Raw genomic sequence first — 11,953 nt, forward strand, 5'->3', positions numbered from 1 at the left:
ATGTTTAATATGCCTTTTCTCCTTTTCCTTTTCCTTTTTCTTTTTCTTTTTAAACTTCCCCGAGTTTAATAAAATAATCATTTTTTTTATTTTTTAAATTTTTTTTTCTCGCACTTCCACTCAATTTTGTTTAGTAAAATATTTAAATTTTAATCGAATTTCAAAATTTATCTTAATTTCTTAAAAAAAACGAATTATTGTTAAAAATAGTCATCCCATCGACTGAGAAACACGCGCGCAGTTGATCATTGCGTCTTTGGAAGGCATCGACGGTCGAGAAATTCAGAGTCCCCCATCTTCAGCCGCTGTGAGTGTCGCCGTCTCTCTGAACTTTCATCGACGGTCGACAAATTCAGAGTCCCCCGTTTTCCCTCACTTCTCTCTATACTCCCAACCCTTTTTTTTGTTATGCATATTTCAACACACACCCCACTCTAACACACCCACCACGATGCAAAGCCTAATAGCATCACTCCATGTTCCGCGAGCCAAATCTTCATTAGGGATTTAATTTTCCCTTTCAGTTTGTGCATCAATTGGAATCCGAGGTAACGTCTTTTCTTCTTTTGTCCAATCTATTTCTGTCTCTTATTTGCTTGCTATCTGTTTACGATGATTCTCTCTGTCGAATTTGTTTGGATTTTGTAAAACCTTCGATCTTTATACTCTCAAGCAGGATAATTTGGGCAACTGGGTTGATTTTTAGAAACGTTCTTGTTTCGCTGCTGCTGTTTGTTTGATTAATTCCGCTGACCTTCATTACTCACTGACTCGTCGGTATGAGTGGTGCTCCGAAGAGGTCCCACGACGATGGGGGGCACTCTTCATCTTCCAAATATCCCCACGATGATTCCAGCCCTTATCGCAAGCTCTCTTCTTCAATTCCAATGCAGTATCGCCCTTCCTTTGAGATGGGTCAGGACACCCCAATGTCGAAGCTTCCCCGCAGTGAATCCCGGGATGGAGATAGAAGATCCCCCCTGCACTCGATTTTTCGAATGCCCTCGTCCTCTAATGATCCTCATGTAGATCATTCTGTTGCTTCGGAAAGCAGGCTGGAGCTGCGGGACTCCAAGGACGGTGGGGATAACAGGTTTGAGAACCGAGATTCAAGAGTGGAGGCTCGAGAGCTGTTTGGTGATGAAAGGAGGGATTCTCAAGCTGTGAAGTTGGAGAAGGAAATGAGATATGAAAGCAGATTGGAGGATATTAAGGAAATGAAATATGATAGAGATAGTTATAACGATTACAAGGGTGACTTGAAGTCAGAAAAAGAGATTTATGGATCAGCGGCCGGTCACTTGAACTGGAAAGAATCAAAAGATTATCACAGGGGGAAGAGATATCCTGAAGCTCCAGTTGGAAGCACGGAATCCTGGCATGTTTCACGCACCAGTTCACAGAGTGCAGCCGAGGCTGTAAAAGAAGCCCCGACTACTGATGAGAAAGATTATGTTGAAACAAGGGAGGCTGTTGGCGAGAACAAAATAGATTCAAAAGGTGAGGATAAATTTAAGGAGAAGGACAGAAAAAGGAAAGATACAAAGCAGCGGGATTGGGGAGACAAAGATAAGGAAAGAAATGATCATAGGAGCAGTACTCAAGCAACAAACAACAATGTTGAGCCCAAAGACTTGTCTAAGGAAGAGAGAGATGCAGAAAGGTGGGAGAGGGACCGGAAAGATACCTCAAAAGACAAGGAAAGGCCTCGTGAAAGGGATAAGGACCATCAGAAGAGAGAATCATGGAATGGAATGGATAAGGAGACTTCACACCTTGAAAAGGAGTCAGGTGAAGTGTCTGCGAGAATGTTAGAGCAGGACAATCCGATTCCAGATCAGAAAAAGTTAAAGGATTTTGATAACTGGAAAAATGCTGATAGAGAGGGTAGAGACAGGAAGAAAGAGAGGGATACAGACATTGAAGGGGATCGACCAGAAAAGCGTAGTAGATGTCATGAAAAAGAGTCAGATGAGGGATGTGCAGATGTTGAAGGGACTGTAGACAGAGAGAGAGAAGTTTATAATTATGGCGTTCAGCATCGGAGGAGGATGCAACGTTCAAGGGGAAGCCCTCAAGTAGCAAATAGAGAACCTCGGTTTAGGTCTCGTGCTCAAGATAATGAAGGGTATGTCGTATGATTTTATGTTCAGCTTTAATTTTTCCTTGCTGACTAACCTATGTTCTTCAAAGTACTGCTAATCTTGGTTCAGAAAAATGCTTTTAAACTTTTTTGCTATCCTTAATGTGATGCGAAGAAATATTTCTTTTTTAATTTAAGAATGATTGACTATTGAGCCACGTCCTGATCCTCTTCCTGTATCTTGCAGATTACAAGGTATGCTGTCTTATTATTCTGTCCCACTTGGTGTAACATTCTTCTCAACTGTGACTGCTGCAATCATGCTACTTCGTGGATAGCTTTTGCGAAATATATTATTCTAGTTTGCAGTCTCTCTCCATAAGCTTTGCAGTCTACTTGTTTATCATTCTTTATCATCTGTTTGACGTAGAAATACCTTTTTAACTTGGACTTATTGCTCTTCCATTTTCGATTTAGAGCAGTTCTTAACAACTCTTGAGGAACGATAAGAGATGGAAGTACAGGTCCTATTTGTGAATAAGGATTTTTTTTAAAAAAAAGAAAATTAGAAACACATTTCTTTGATGTTTTTTTGAACAAGAAACAACTTCTCTTCTCATAGATATAATTGCACCTAAGTGCATTTTATGTATTATAAAAAACAGATTTATGGCTTTGTTTCCGAAGAGAAAAACAGAAACATGGCATTATTTATCTTTAAGGGGGAAAAAAGCAGCTTCATGAAACCCATCTTGTCTTGATAGTTCTCTGTGTCTGATGCATGATGCTTGATATTGACTAGTAAAATTTTTGAGATAAGAATGTCATATCTACTAGATCTTATTGCCTGTATAAATGCAAAACCTTTTTTCAGGAAAACCTGAAGTCTCGTCTGTGGTTTATAAAGTTGGCGAGTGCATGCAAGAACTAATAAAGTTGTGGAAGGAACATGAACAATCCCAGATAGATAAGAACGGTGAAAGCCCACAAAATGTCCCCACCCTAGAAATTCGTATACCAGCTGAACATGTTACGGCTACCAATAGGCAGGTAAAAGGCATATTTCTTCTTCTTCTTCTTCTTCTTCTTTCTTTTTTTTTTTTTTTTTTTTTTTTGTCATAAAGGAAGTTAGGAGCACTGCCTGTCTGTCTTAAACCATCTATGGTGAATGAGTGCAGTGTCCCTTTATAACATCCATGCACCCTTTCCCCCTACCCACCCTCACAAAAGAGAAAAAAGAAAAAAGAGCAAAGAAAAAGAACGAAGTAGAAAAACGCCAAACAGCGTTTTTTGGGGGGTGGGGGAATAAAAACCTGACTTTTCAAGTAGACCAACAAAGAAGGGTAGCTTTTCCAAAAAAAAGAGGAAAGGTAGCACATTGGTTGGTTGGTGTTAGTTTTAGAACAAAATCAGCATAAAAAACTGACCATTTGGTTTTGGTTGGTAAACCAGCTATTTTTTAACAATGTAGAAGAAGTGTCCAAACACATATTTGGGGAGACAAACGAAGACTAGGAGGAAATATTGGGCAAAGATCAGTAACCATCCTCTAATGGGAGTCCAGAAGTAGAAGGAGAAGAGGAGTATCCCATTTTTAGAAAATGTTTCCAAACACATCATGGGGATGGGACCTTTGGATTAGACCTACAAAACCGAAAGCTTCTCCTACTCAAGAAGGCTACCAATAAGGAATTAAAGTATCTCATTCATACTTGGGAAGTAAACACAAATCTTATCCTCAATAGTCATCTGCCTGTTCGCTTGTAAATACCCAAATTTTATCCTCAATAGTTTGGATATTGCATGGTGTCTTCCGAAGGGATTATAGAAGATTGCCTTATTGAATTACTCCACGACTGGTGGTTCAAAGGAAGATTCAAAGTGTTTTGGTCCAATCTTTGAGACAACTTCAAGCATACTACGTCAAAATGGAGTGCCCTTCACAATTCCTTTTCTAACTCACCTCTTCTGTTGATCAACTTAGATTGGAGGCCTTTTGTCTAATTCCTCCTTTTTGGCTCCAGTCTCCTCATCCTTAAGGCTGTTTAGTTTATTTTCCCTTTGGCTCTTTCATTGTTTCTCATTAAATTAAAAAAAAAGGAGCAAAATCTTCCTTTTCCTTTTTGCTTATAATTTGTTTCTCTTAACTTGGAACTTGTTTTATTTCTTCTTCGCTGGTACTTTAAATACTATTAGATGCCACTTCTATTTCCAAAACGCAGGAGAAGGGAAAAAAAAAAAAAAAAAAAAAAGAGAGAGAGAGAGAGAGAGAGAAAAAAACTATTAAGGTCTTTAAGTAATGTGTGCAGGTCAGGGGTGGACAGCTGTGGGGAACAGATGTGTACACATACGATTCAGATCTTGTTGCTGGTATGTAGTGTCTCACTATTTTCTAGTTCATTGAATTGATGTGGATCTATGCATATCACACGTTGTTGTTCTATTTTGTGTTCTAGTTCTCATGCATACAGGTTACTGTCGTCCAACAGCTTCTCCTCCTCCACCTGCTATCCAGGAGTTGCGTGCAACCATCAGAGTTTTACCTCCACAAGATTGTAAGTTTGTTTATTTTTATCTTGTTTAGTAGATGGCTATATTTTATGATGGGTTTCATCCATCACGTAGTGTCATAGTAGCTTTATATCTTTTAGAAGCATACACTTCTCAGTGTATTAATGAAAAGCAAATTCCAAAGTAATCCTTTGACACATGCTCCGTTAGAGCTTATAGAAAATCTCTCCCATTAGCTTATATTGGTGGAATAACATGCCCCTCCATGGATGGCCCGAAAATGGATTCATTAATAAACTCAAAGAGCTAAAAGAGGTCTTCCAACAAATGGAACTAAGAGGCTTTTGGTTGTGTTTCTACAAAAAGAAACTAACTCCTTAAAGAAATTACTCTTCTTGATCAAATGTAGGAAACTGACCCTATCATAATAGTCCAACACACACATAAGAAGCTCGTGAAAGCCGAACTTTCATTTCGTTGGCAGTAAAGGAAGAGCAATCTTGGTACATAAGTGTAAAAAAACGATGTCTTGAGGAGGGTAATATAAACTCCATATTTTCTAGCGCATGATGACCTCAAAAGAAATGAAAGAGTACCATCATAGAAATTCTATCAACACCAGACAGAAGTACGGTCAATGAAGATGAAATTGTATAAGAATGAGTGTATTAAAAAAATCTGTCAAGACGAAGACAAAGACAATGACGATGACTCACCCGTGTTATTCTCATTCTCATCCAATGATAGTCTACCGAACTCTTTACATAGATCAAACATTTTAACGTAGTCCTTATTTATATTGTTGAGAACATTAGTTTTTATATGTACTCTTTTCCATATCTTTTTACTCGGATTACTTTTCTTTTTAATGCATAAATTCTTGTTTTTTTTCCCCATCAATTTTGAGGTTAATATTCTTTATTAGTTAATTTTACATCTAATTTGTGATAGGTTACGTTTCTACTCTTCGAAATAATGTTCGATCTCGAGCTTGGGGAGCTGCTATTGGTTGTAGCTATTGTGTTGAGAGATGCTGCATTGTGAAGGTAATGAAGCTTTTAAATTTTTTGATATAGGTTTTCAACCCTGAATGGTTTAGGACAGAATGAGTTATCAATTGCTTCATTTTATTTTATTTTAGACCCAATTGCAACACATTGATCCTTGTATTATAAGGCTTCTATCAACCTTGTTCTTTTTTTTTTTTTTTTTTTTCTTTCTCCAGAGAGGAGGTGGAACCATTGACCTGGAGCCGTGTCTTACACATACATCTGCAGTTGAGCCCACCCTTGCTCCTGTGGCTGTCGAGCGGACAATGACTACAAGGGCCGCAGCTTCTGTAATGACTTGACATAATATTTAACCGCTTGTCCTTTTAAGTTCACTTTTGGGGTTCTAAAAGTTCATCTTTCAGTCTGATGATATGCAATAATAAAATTATTTTCCTGATCACTACAGTAAAGATTGCTTCCTGTTTTTAGAAAATGAATAAAAATTTATATATGTTGAAGACTCTTCAAAGATATGAATATGATGTAACCCTTGATTTGATTATAAAAACAGAAATAAAAAAAAACTGGCTGCTAGTAAACGGTGAAATAGAACTTTGGCTGTCCTGCTCTACATCTGTTTTTTACATTGTAGTTTTATTTTTACGATGTCCTGCTTACTGTCTATTTCATAGTACATTCTACCTATTCTCATATCTCATTTAAAATCTTCAAAATTGAATGTTTTATTAGGGACTTCAAATGAATAACATAAACATTTGTCATTGCTTTGATTTTTCATTTTCATTATTTTCTGGTTTTGTTTTAAATGAAATAACAGTGATTTACCATGTTATGCTATGTTTTTCAGAATGCGTTGCGTCAACAGAGATTTGTAAGAGAAGTTACAATTCAGTACAACCTTTGCAATGAGCCATGGTATTCTTCAAATCTCGCCTTTTAATACTGCCCCTGCAGGGTTTTGCCAAAATACTATCTTAAAAAATAGCTTTAGGTCTGTTTACCTTGGCTTTTATGCATGTCTCCTTGCGTTGAGGCATATATTTTATTTATTTATTTATTATTTTCACTAGATCCAACCCAATAAAATATATTTGTAGTTTGTTGGAATGCATATACACCCCATATTGCTGAGATATGTGATATTTCCTCTCCCAGCCAGTGTGATCAATGAATCTTCAGAACTCCTTAACTGTATCCATTTATTATCAATGTTCTTAAAAAGACTTTTCTTGTTTTTGCCTTACCTTAAGACAAGGCTCAAACTTAGGAAATTGGTGATATTCGTATTAAAGCTCTTTTACAACTTTATTTCGTTGATTTGGTAACTACATCTATCACTTGGAGATTCTAGTGGTCGAAAAGCTAGGGCAAGTAGTAAACAGTTGGATCTTTTTCAAATGCTGTAGATTAAACAAACGTCACAAGAGATTAGTCAAGTAGCATATAACCATAAGATGGTTTGGACCCCATGTTTATCCAAAAACAAGATAGTAAAATACGTTAGTGTCTTGCCTTTGAGATCTTTTTGGCAGTTAATGGCATTGTCATGACGTACTTCTTGCATGGTATGATGTTCTATGTTTCTTGAACATTACATAACATAACCATCTTTGAATCTTGCATCATGTGATATCTTAGGTTACATAACGTAGACAGGATTCACTTTGCCCCTGGATTACCCTATAAACTTTCAAAATATTCGTCTTTAATGTTCCATTGACATTTATCTCCAGGATTAAATACAGCATAAGTATTGTTGCGGATAAAGGTCTAAAGAAGCCACTCTATACATCTGCGCGATTGAAGAAGGGAGAAGTTTTGTATCTAGAAACGCATGCATGCAGGTATATAAAGTCCCGCCCATAATGTTTTCCTTACCTCATAACCCACTCATAAGCAACTATGCACAAGTTATTCATTTTTATGAGGTGTGAAATGCAACAATCGTGGTTGGCATAGGAATCAGCTCAATTTAGGGTGGCCACCTACCTAGATTTCATAATATTTTATATGCTACTTAACAATCAAATGTAGTAGGGTTAGACGGTTGTCTTGTGAGATTAGTCGAGCTTATAACCAAATGTAGTAAGATCAGATAGTTATCTTGGAATATCAGTCAATAGATAAAGAAAATGATTAGTGAAATACTTTATGCAAGTTTTAATTTGTCCGAAAAACTACTGTGTGAAGGTATGAACTCTGCTTTTCTGGAGAGAAAATGGTGAAAACCATTGTAGCATCTCAGGGGCATGAAGCTGATGCCGAGAAATCTCAGAACCACTTTGTGCACTGCTCAAATGGTGAAAGAACCGATAATGATAATACCTTGATTGATGTGTTTCGGTGGTCTCGATGTAAGATGCCACTGCCCCAGAAGGTTATGCGTTCTATCGGGATTCCACTGCCTTCCGAACACGTGGAGGTACTTTTCTCCAGCTTTCTCTCAATCCCATTTTTGCTACACATTCATCATTTATTAAGATCATTACATTGTGGCGTAGTTGAGTTAAGGCATTTGCTCTTTCCTTTTGTTGGCGTAAAAATGTGGTAAGAAAGAAGAGCATGAGATTGAATTATGAGGGGGTTTCAACATTTGGGTTATTGGTTTTAGGTACTTGAGGATAATCTGGACTGGGAAGATGTACAGTGGTCACAGACTGGCGTTTGGATAGCTGGAAAAGAATATCTACTTGCTCGTGTGCATTTCTTGTCTATGAATTAGTTGCATTTTTATGTCTTTGAACTAGATGTATGGGAATATGTACTTCTTAATCATATTATATTTCAGAGTAGGATGAGCTGCCATTACAATATACTGAATTTTTATTAGTTGATATATCATATTGGATGTGGAAAACTGGAGTCTTTGATCATCTTTGTTATTGCCCGGTCTTGTCCCATTGCCATCTCTGGTTGAACGTTTGTCGTCATTTCTTTTCATTCTTCGAGTCATTTTTTATAGGGGTACCATGGACAACTTTTTTCTTTTTTCGAACTAGCGCCATTGGATCGTTTATACAAGTTATTTTCTCATTTTAGTCTCTTACTAGGAGTAAAATAGGGGAATGAATAGGTGTTTGTGGTGAGATTTCAACCAAATGATATCAAGGAAGCAATTAATTAGTTTTTGGTGTATATTTAAACCCAAATCCAATCCCAATCCCTTTGATGTCAATATTGTGTGCATTTCTGTATCACCCACTACCTCCAAATATTCAAAGTAACAAATGCTAAGTCAATTTCTTTTTTTTTTTTTTTTTTTTTTTTTTCTCTAAAGTTGTCGTGTGAACCCTTCTGCAAAATAAGCCATGCAAGGGTCCACGTCCACTGAAAACTTCTCCGTGGCCGTTATATCATCGGCTTCCGGTGGCCGGTTCAATCCCAACTCATTCTCTAGATACTTAAACCACTCGTCGTTTTCGAATTCTCGGTTCTTTTGTACGACGAAGTTTGAACCTTCACAATAACTTGGATTCACCTCGTCCGATTCGAATAAATGTATGTTGTCTAAATCTAACATGTCCCAAAATTCTATGTCCGATTCCAATGGGATTTTGATTCCCATGTTGTTGGACTTCGATCCCATTTCCTCCTCATCATCATCATTCTCTTTCTTCTCTTTCACTTCCCCTCCAGAATCAACGCCGTTTTGGGGCCAACATCCCTCAACTTGGCTACTTGAAATTGAGTTCGATGAAATGGAAGCACTGGTGGTTTGTTGTTTCGAGCAAACCAGGTTGTCGTTAATGGGGTTGCTCTTGTTCAGTGGTTCTGTCTCTAAGTTTTGATTTTCATTGGGGAAGAGTACGCTGGAGGAGGACGAAGATGAAGTTGTTCGAGATTCTTTTGGTTCGTCTTCGGAGCTGTCCGAAACTTTGCTCGTTGGCGGTAATCTCTTCTTTAAATGTGTATTCCAAACGTTCTTTATCTCATTATCTGTTCTCCCAGGCAATCGAGATGCAATTTTAGACCACCTGCAATAACATGCATATTTCCAATTCTATTAAATCCATGAACGAATTTTATTTTATTATTAAAAGAATCTTCACACAAATTTACCAAATGGTAAGGATCTCTCATATTATAAACTTTTTAAAATACATAAAAAGCAAAGATATAATCCTTTTAAAGACAACTTTATATGATTTAATTAACCTAGCAGTGAAGTAGACTAGGAGTGAATCAAAGATATTATCACGATTTTAATTAGTATTAAAAACTCCTAATTCATCATTTACTCTAAGAAGATAAGATGAAGTAAATAAGAGTCGTACTTGTTTCCCCAAGTTTTATGCAGCTTGATTATGGTCTCCTCTTCATCTTGTGTAAAGTTTCCTCGCTTCACATCTGGTCGAAGGTAATTGATCCATCTTAAGCGACAACTTTTTCCGCACCTTAACAATCCTATTAAGGAAAAACATAGCAAAAGAAGGATTAATTGAATATCATTCAACATCCTAAATGAACCATAATAAGAATATGGTTGATTTGGTGGGCACTTTTGTTTGTGAATATTCATATAGCCAACGTCATTACGTGGGAAAAGTGGTCACTGTCATATTCTATACACATATTGTATACAAAGGCTGTTGGTTGGTTGAATTTGATGGACTCAGTCGAAGAGTTTGAATCCCTAACTTCCTCTTTCAATTTTTAGTTTGGTAAGAGATGGTAATCCATTTGAGATTGGTAGGTGAAAAATATCTTTTTTTAATAAGAGATTTGGATGGAGAAAAAGATGGTTGAACTAACTAAACTAGGTTGATAAGGCGAAGCGAAGGGAGATTAATTGATAAGGGTATTATGATGGGATGATTTGAGTATGTTAATTGATAAGGGTATTATGATGGGATGATTTGAGTATGGGGAGTGAGGTTATAGGGTGTGGTTAAGTGCAATGAATGGGAATCCTAAAAAAAGAAAAAGAAGGAAATATAATTTCCATGTATGGAAGGAATGTAAATGAAAATGAAAATGAAAATGGGTATAAATGTGAAGAGATAATGTTGGTAAAGAATTAGAAATGAGATATGTAATTAAGAGGAAAGGAACAATTAAGGAAGAAATTAGCAGAAAATGAGTGTTGGAGGCTTGAAATTTGGGCAACTAATTTATTAAAAAACAAAACGTTTCAAACTTGGTTTGGAAATTAGTGTTGGTTAAAAGATGAGAAACAAAAAAAAGCAAATGAAAGTATAACGTATATTTTTATTTCATTTGATTTGATTTGATTCTTTTGTGGAGGGCATTGGAAACAACAAATGGCAATGCATGCAACTATTAAATTTTTGAATAATACTCATTTTGGACGCTTATTATGGAAAGAAATAGCATGAATTTGGAAAATAAGCGAAACCCAGATCCAGAAACGGTGATGGAAGAGGTGGGGGGGCGGCGGCGGGGACGGCGGAGAGAGAGAGAGAGAGAGAGAGAGAGAGAGAGAGAGAGAGATGTGTGTATGTACCTGCTTGCTTAGGAAGAGCTCTCCAATTATCATGGCCATGGTTTTGAATGAAAGTGATGAGCCTGAAATCTTCAGCAGGGCTCCATGGCCCTCTCTTCACTTCGTTCTTATCACAACATGGAGCTCTTCCTTTCCCCATTTCTTCTTCAACAACACCAACACCAACACCACCGATGATGATGATGATTTTTTCTCTTTACATATACATATACTTCTTATATATATATATATATATATATATATATATATATATACAAATTTCCAGACTGAGAGAGAGAGAGAGAAATCAGAGGGAAAATGGACAGCAAAAGGCTCATCTCATAACTAGGGATAGGGAACCCCAATGCAATAAATAGAAGAAAAATCAAGGACCTGTTTTTCTTTCCTTTTCCTTTTTTTCTTTACTCTAAATTAATTATATTTAATATTACCCAAATATTTTATTTAAATTCAATATTCCATCAAATTCCACCTCAGCTTTACCCTTCCATAACATGTTTTTTTTTTTTAAAACAATAATAACTTTTTGATGTGTTTAATGAATTATATAACATAGATGTAGTCTACGAAGTTGACGAGACTTTAGAAAAAAATGAAGGTACCGCTCGACTTTGTTTGAATTTGTGAGATCATTTACTAAACTATATGTTCCTTGGATAATTTTTTTTATTTGGCGTAACTAGTGTAACATTAGACACCACATTTGAATTAGAGTCATTTCTATAATGTGAAATTAACGCAGGTAGTAAAAATAAAAATAAAATTGGTTGGGATTGGGTGAGGTCAATTTCAGGAAGGTAAGTGTGAAACCTAAGATGATCACCATCAACAGGAGAGGTTGAAGGGATCCATCGGATACCAAACATAAATTGTGATTTGATA

The 11,953-nt window shown here is 36.6% G+C and overlaps 2 protein-coding genes across 2 annotated transcripts; one reads left to right on the forward strand and one right to left on the reverse strand.

The window, feature by feature from the left end:
- The first annotated feature begins 223 nt into the window (after positions 1-223).
- LOC111794622 (uncharacterized) lies at positions 224-8,480 on the forward strand. The gene is made up of 12 exons (XM_087123896.1): positions 224-548; positions 677-2,128; positions 2,331-2,368; positions 2,958-3,133; positions 4,393-4,453; positions 4,540-4,638; positions 5,546-5,640; positions 5,820-5,933; positions 6,455-6,522; positions 7,341-7,451; positions 7,798-8,029; positions 8,219-8,480. Exons 2-12 carry the CDS (start codon positions 780-782, stop codon positions 8,327-8,329), a joined length of 2,454 nt encoding a protein of 817 aa, XP_086980022.1. The 5' UTR covers positions 224-548; positions 677-779; the 3' UTR covers positions 8,330-8,480.
- Positions 8,481-8,723: 243 nt separating this feature from the next.
- LOC111794626 (transcription factor MYB63) lies at positions 8,724-11,358 on the reverse strand. The gene is made up of 3 exons (XM_023676707.2): positions 11,072-11,358; positions 9,882-10,011; positions 8,724-9,581 (listed from the first exon to the last, which is right to left on the reverse strand). Exons 1-3 carry the CDS (start codon positions 11,208-11,210, stop codon positions 8,879-8,881), a joined length of 972 nt encoding a protein of 323 aa, XP_023532475.1. The 5' UTR covers positions 11,211-11,358; the 3' UTR covers positions 8,724-8,878.
- Between the last annotated feature and the right edge of the window lie 595 nt (positions 11,359-11,953).

The sequence above is a fragment of the Cucurbita pepo genome, chromosome 5 (assembly GCF_057944985.1).
Source record: "Cucurbita pepo subsp. pepo isolate OVF chromosome 5, ASM5794498v1, whole genome shotgun sequence".
Taxonomy (NCBI): domain Eukaryota; kingdom Viridiplantae; phylum Streptophyta; class Magnoliopsida; order Cucurbitales; family Cucurbitaceae; genus Cucurbita; species Cucurbita pepo.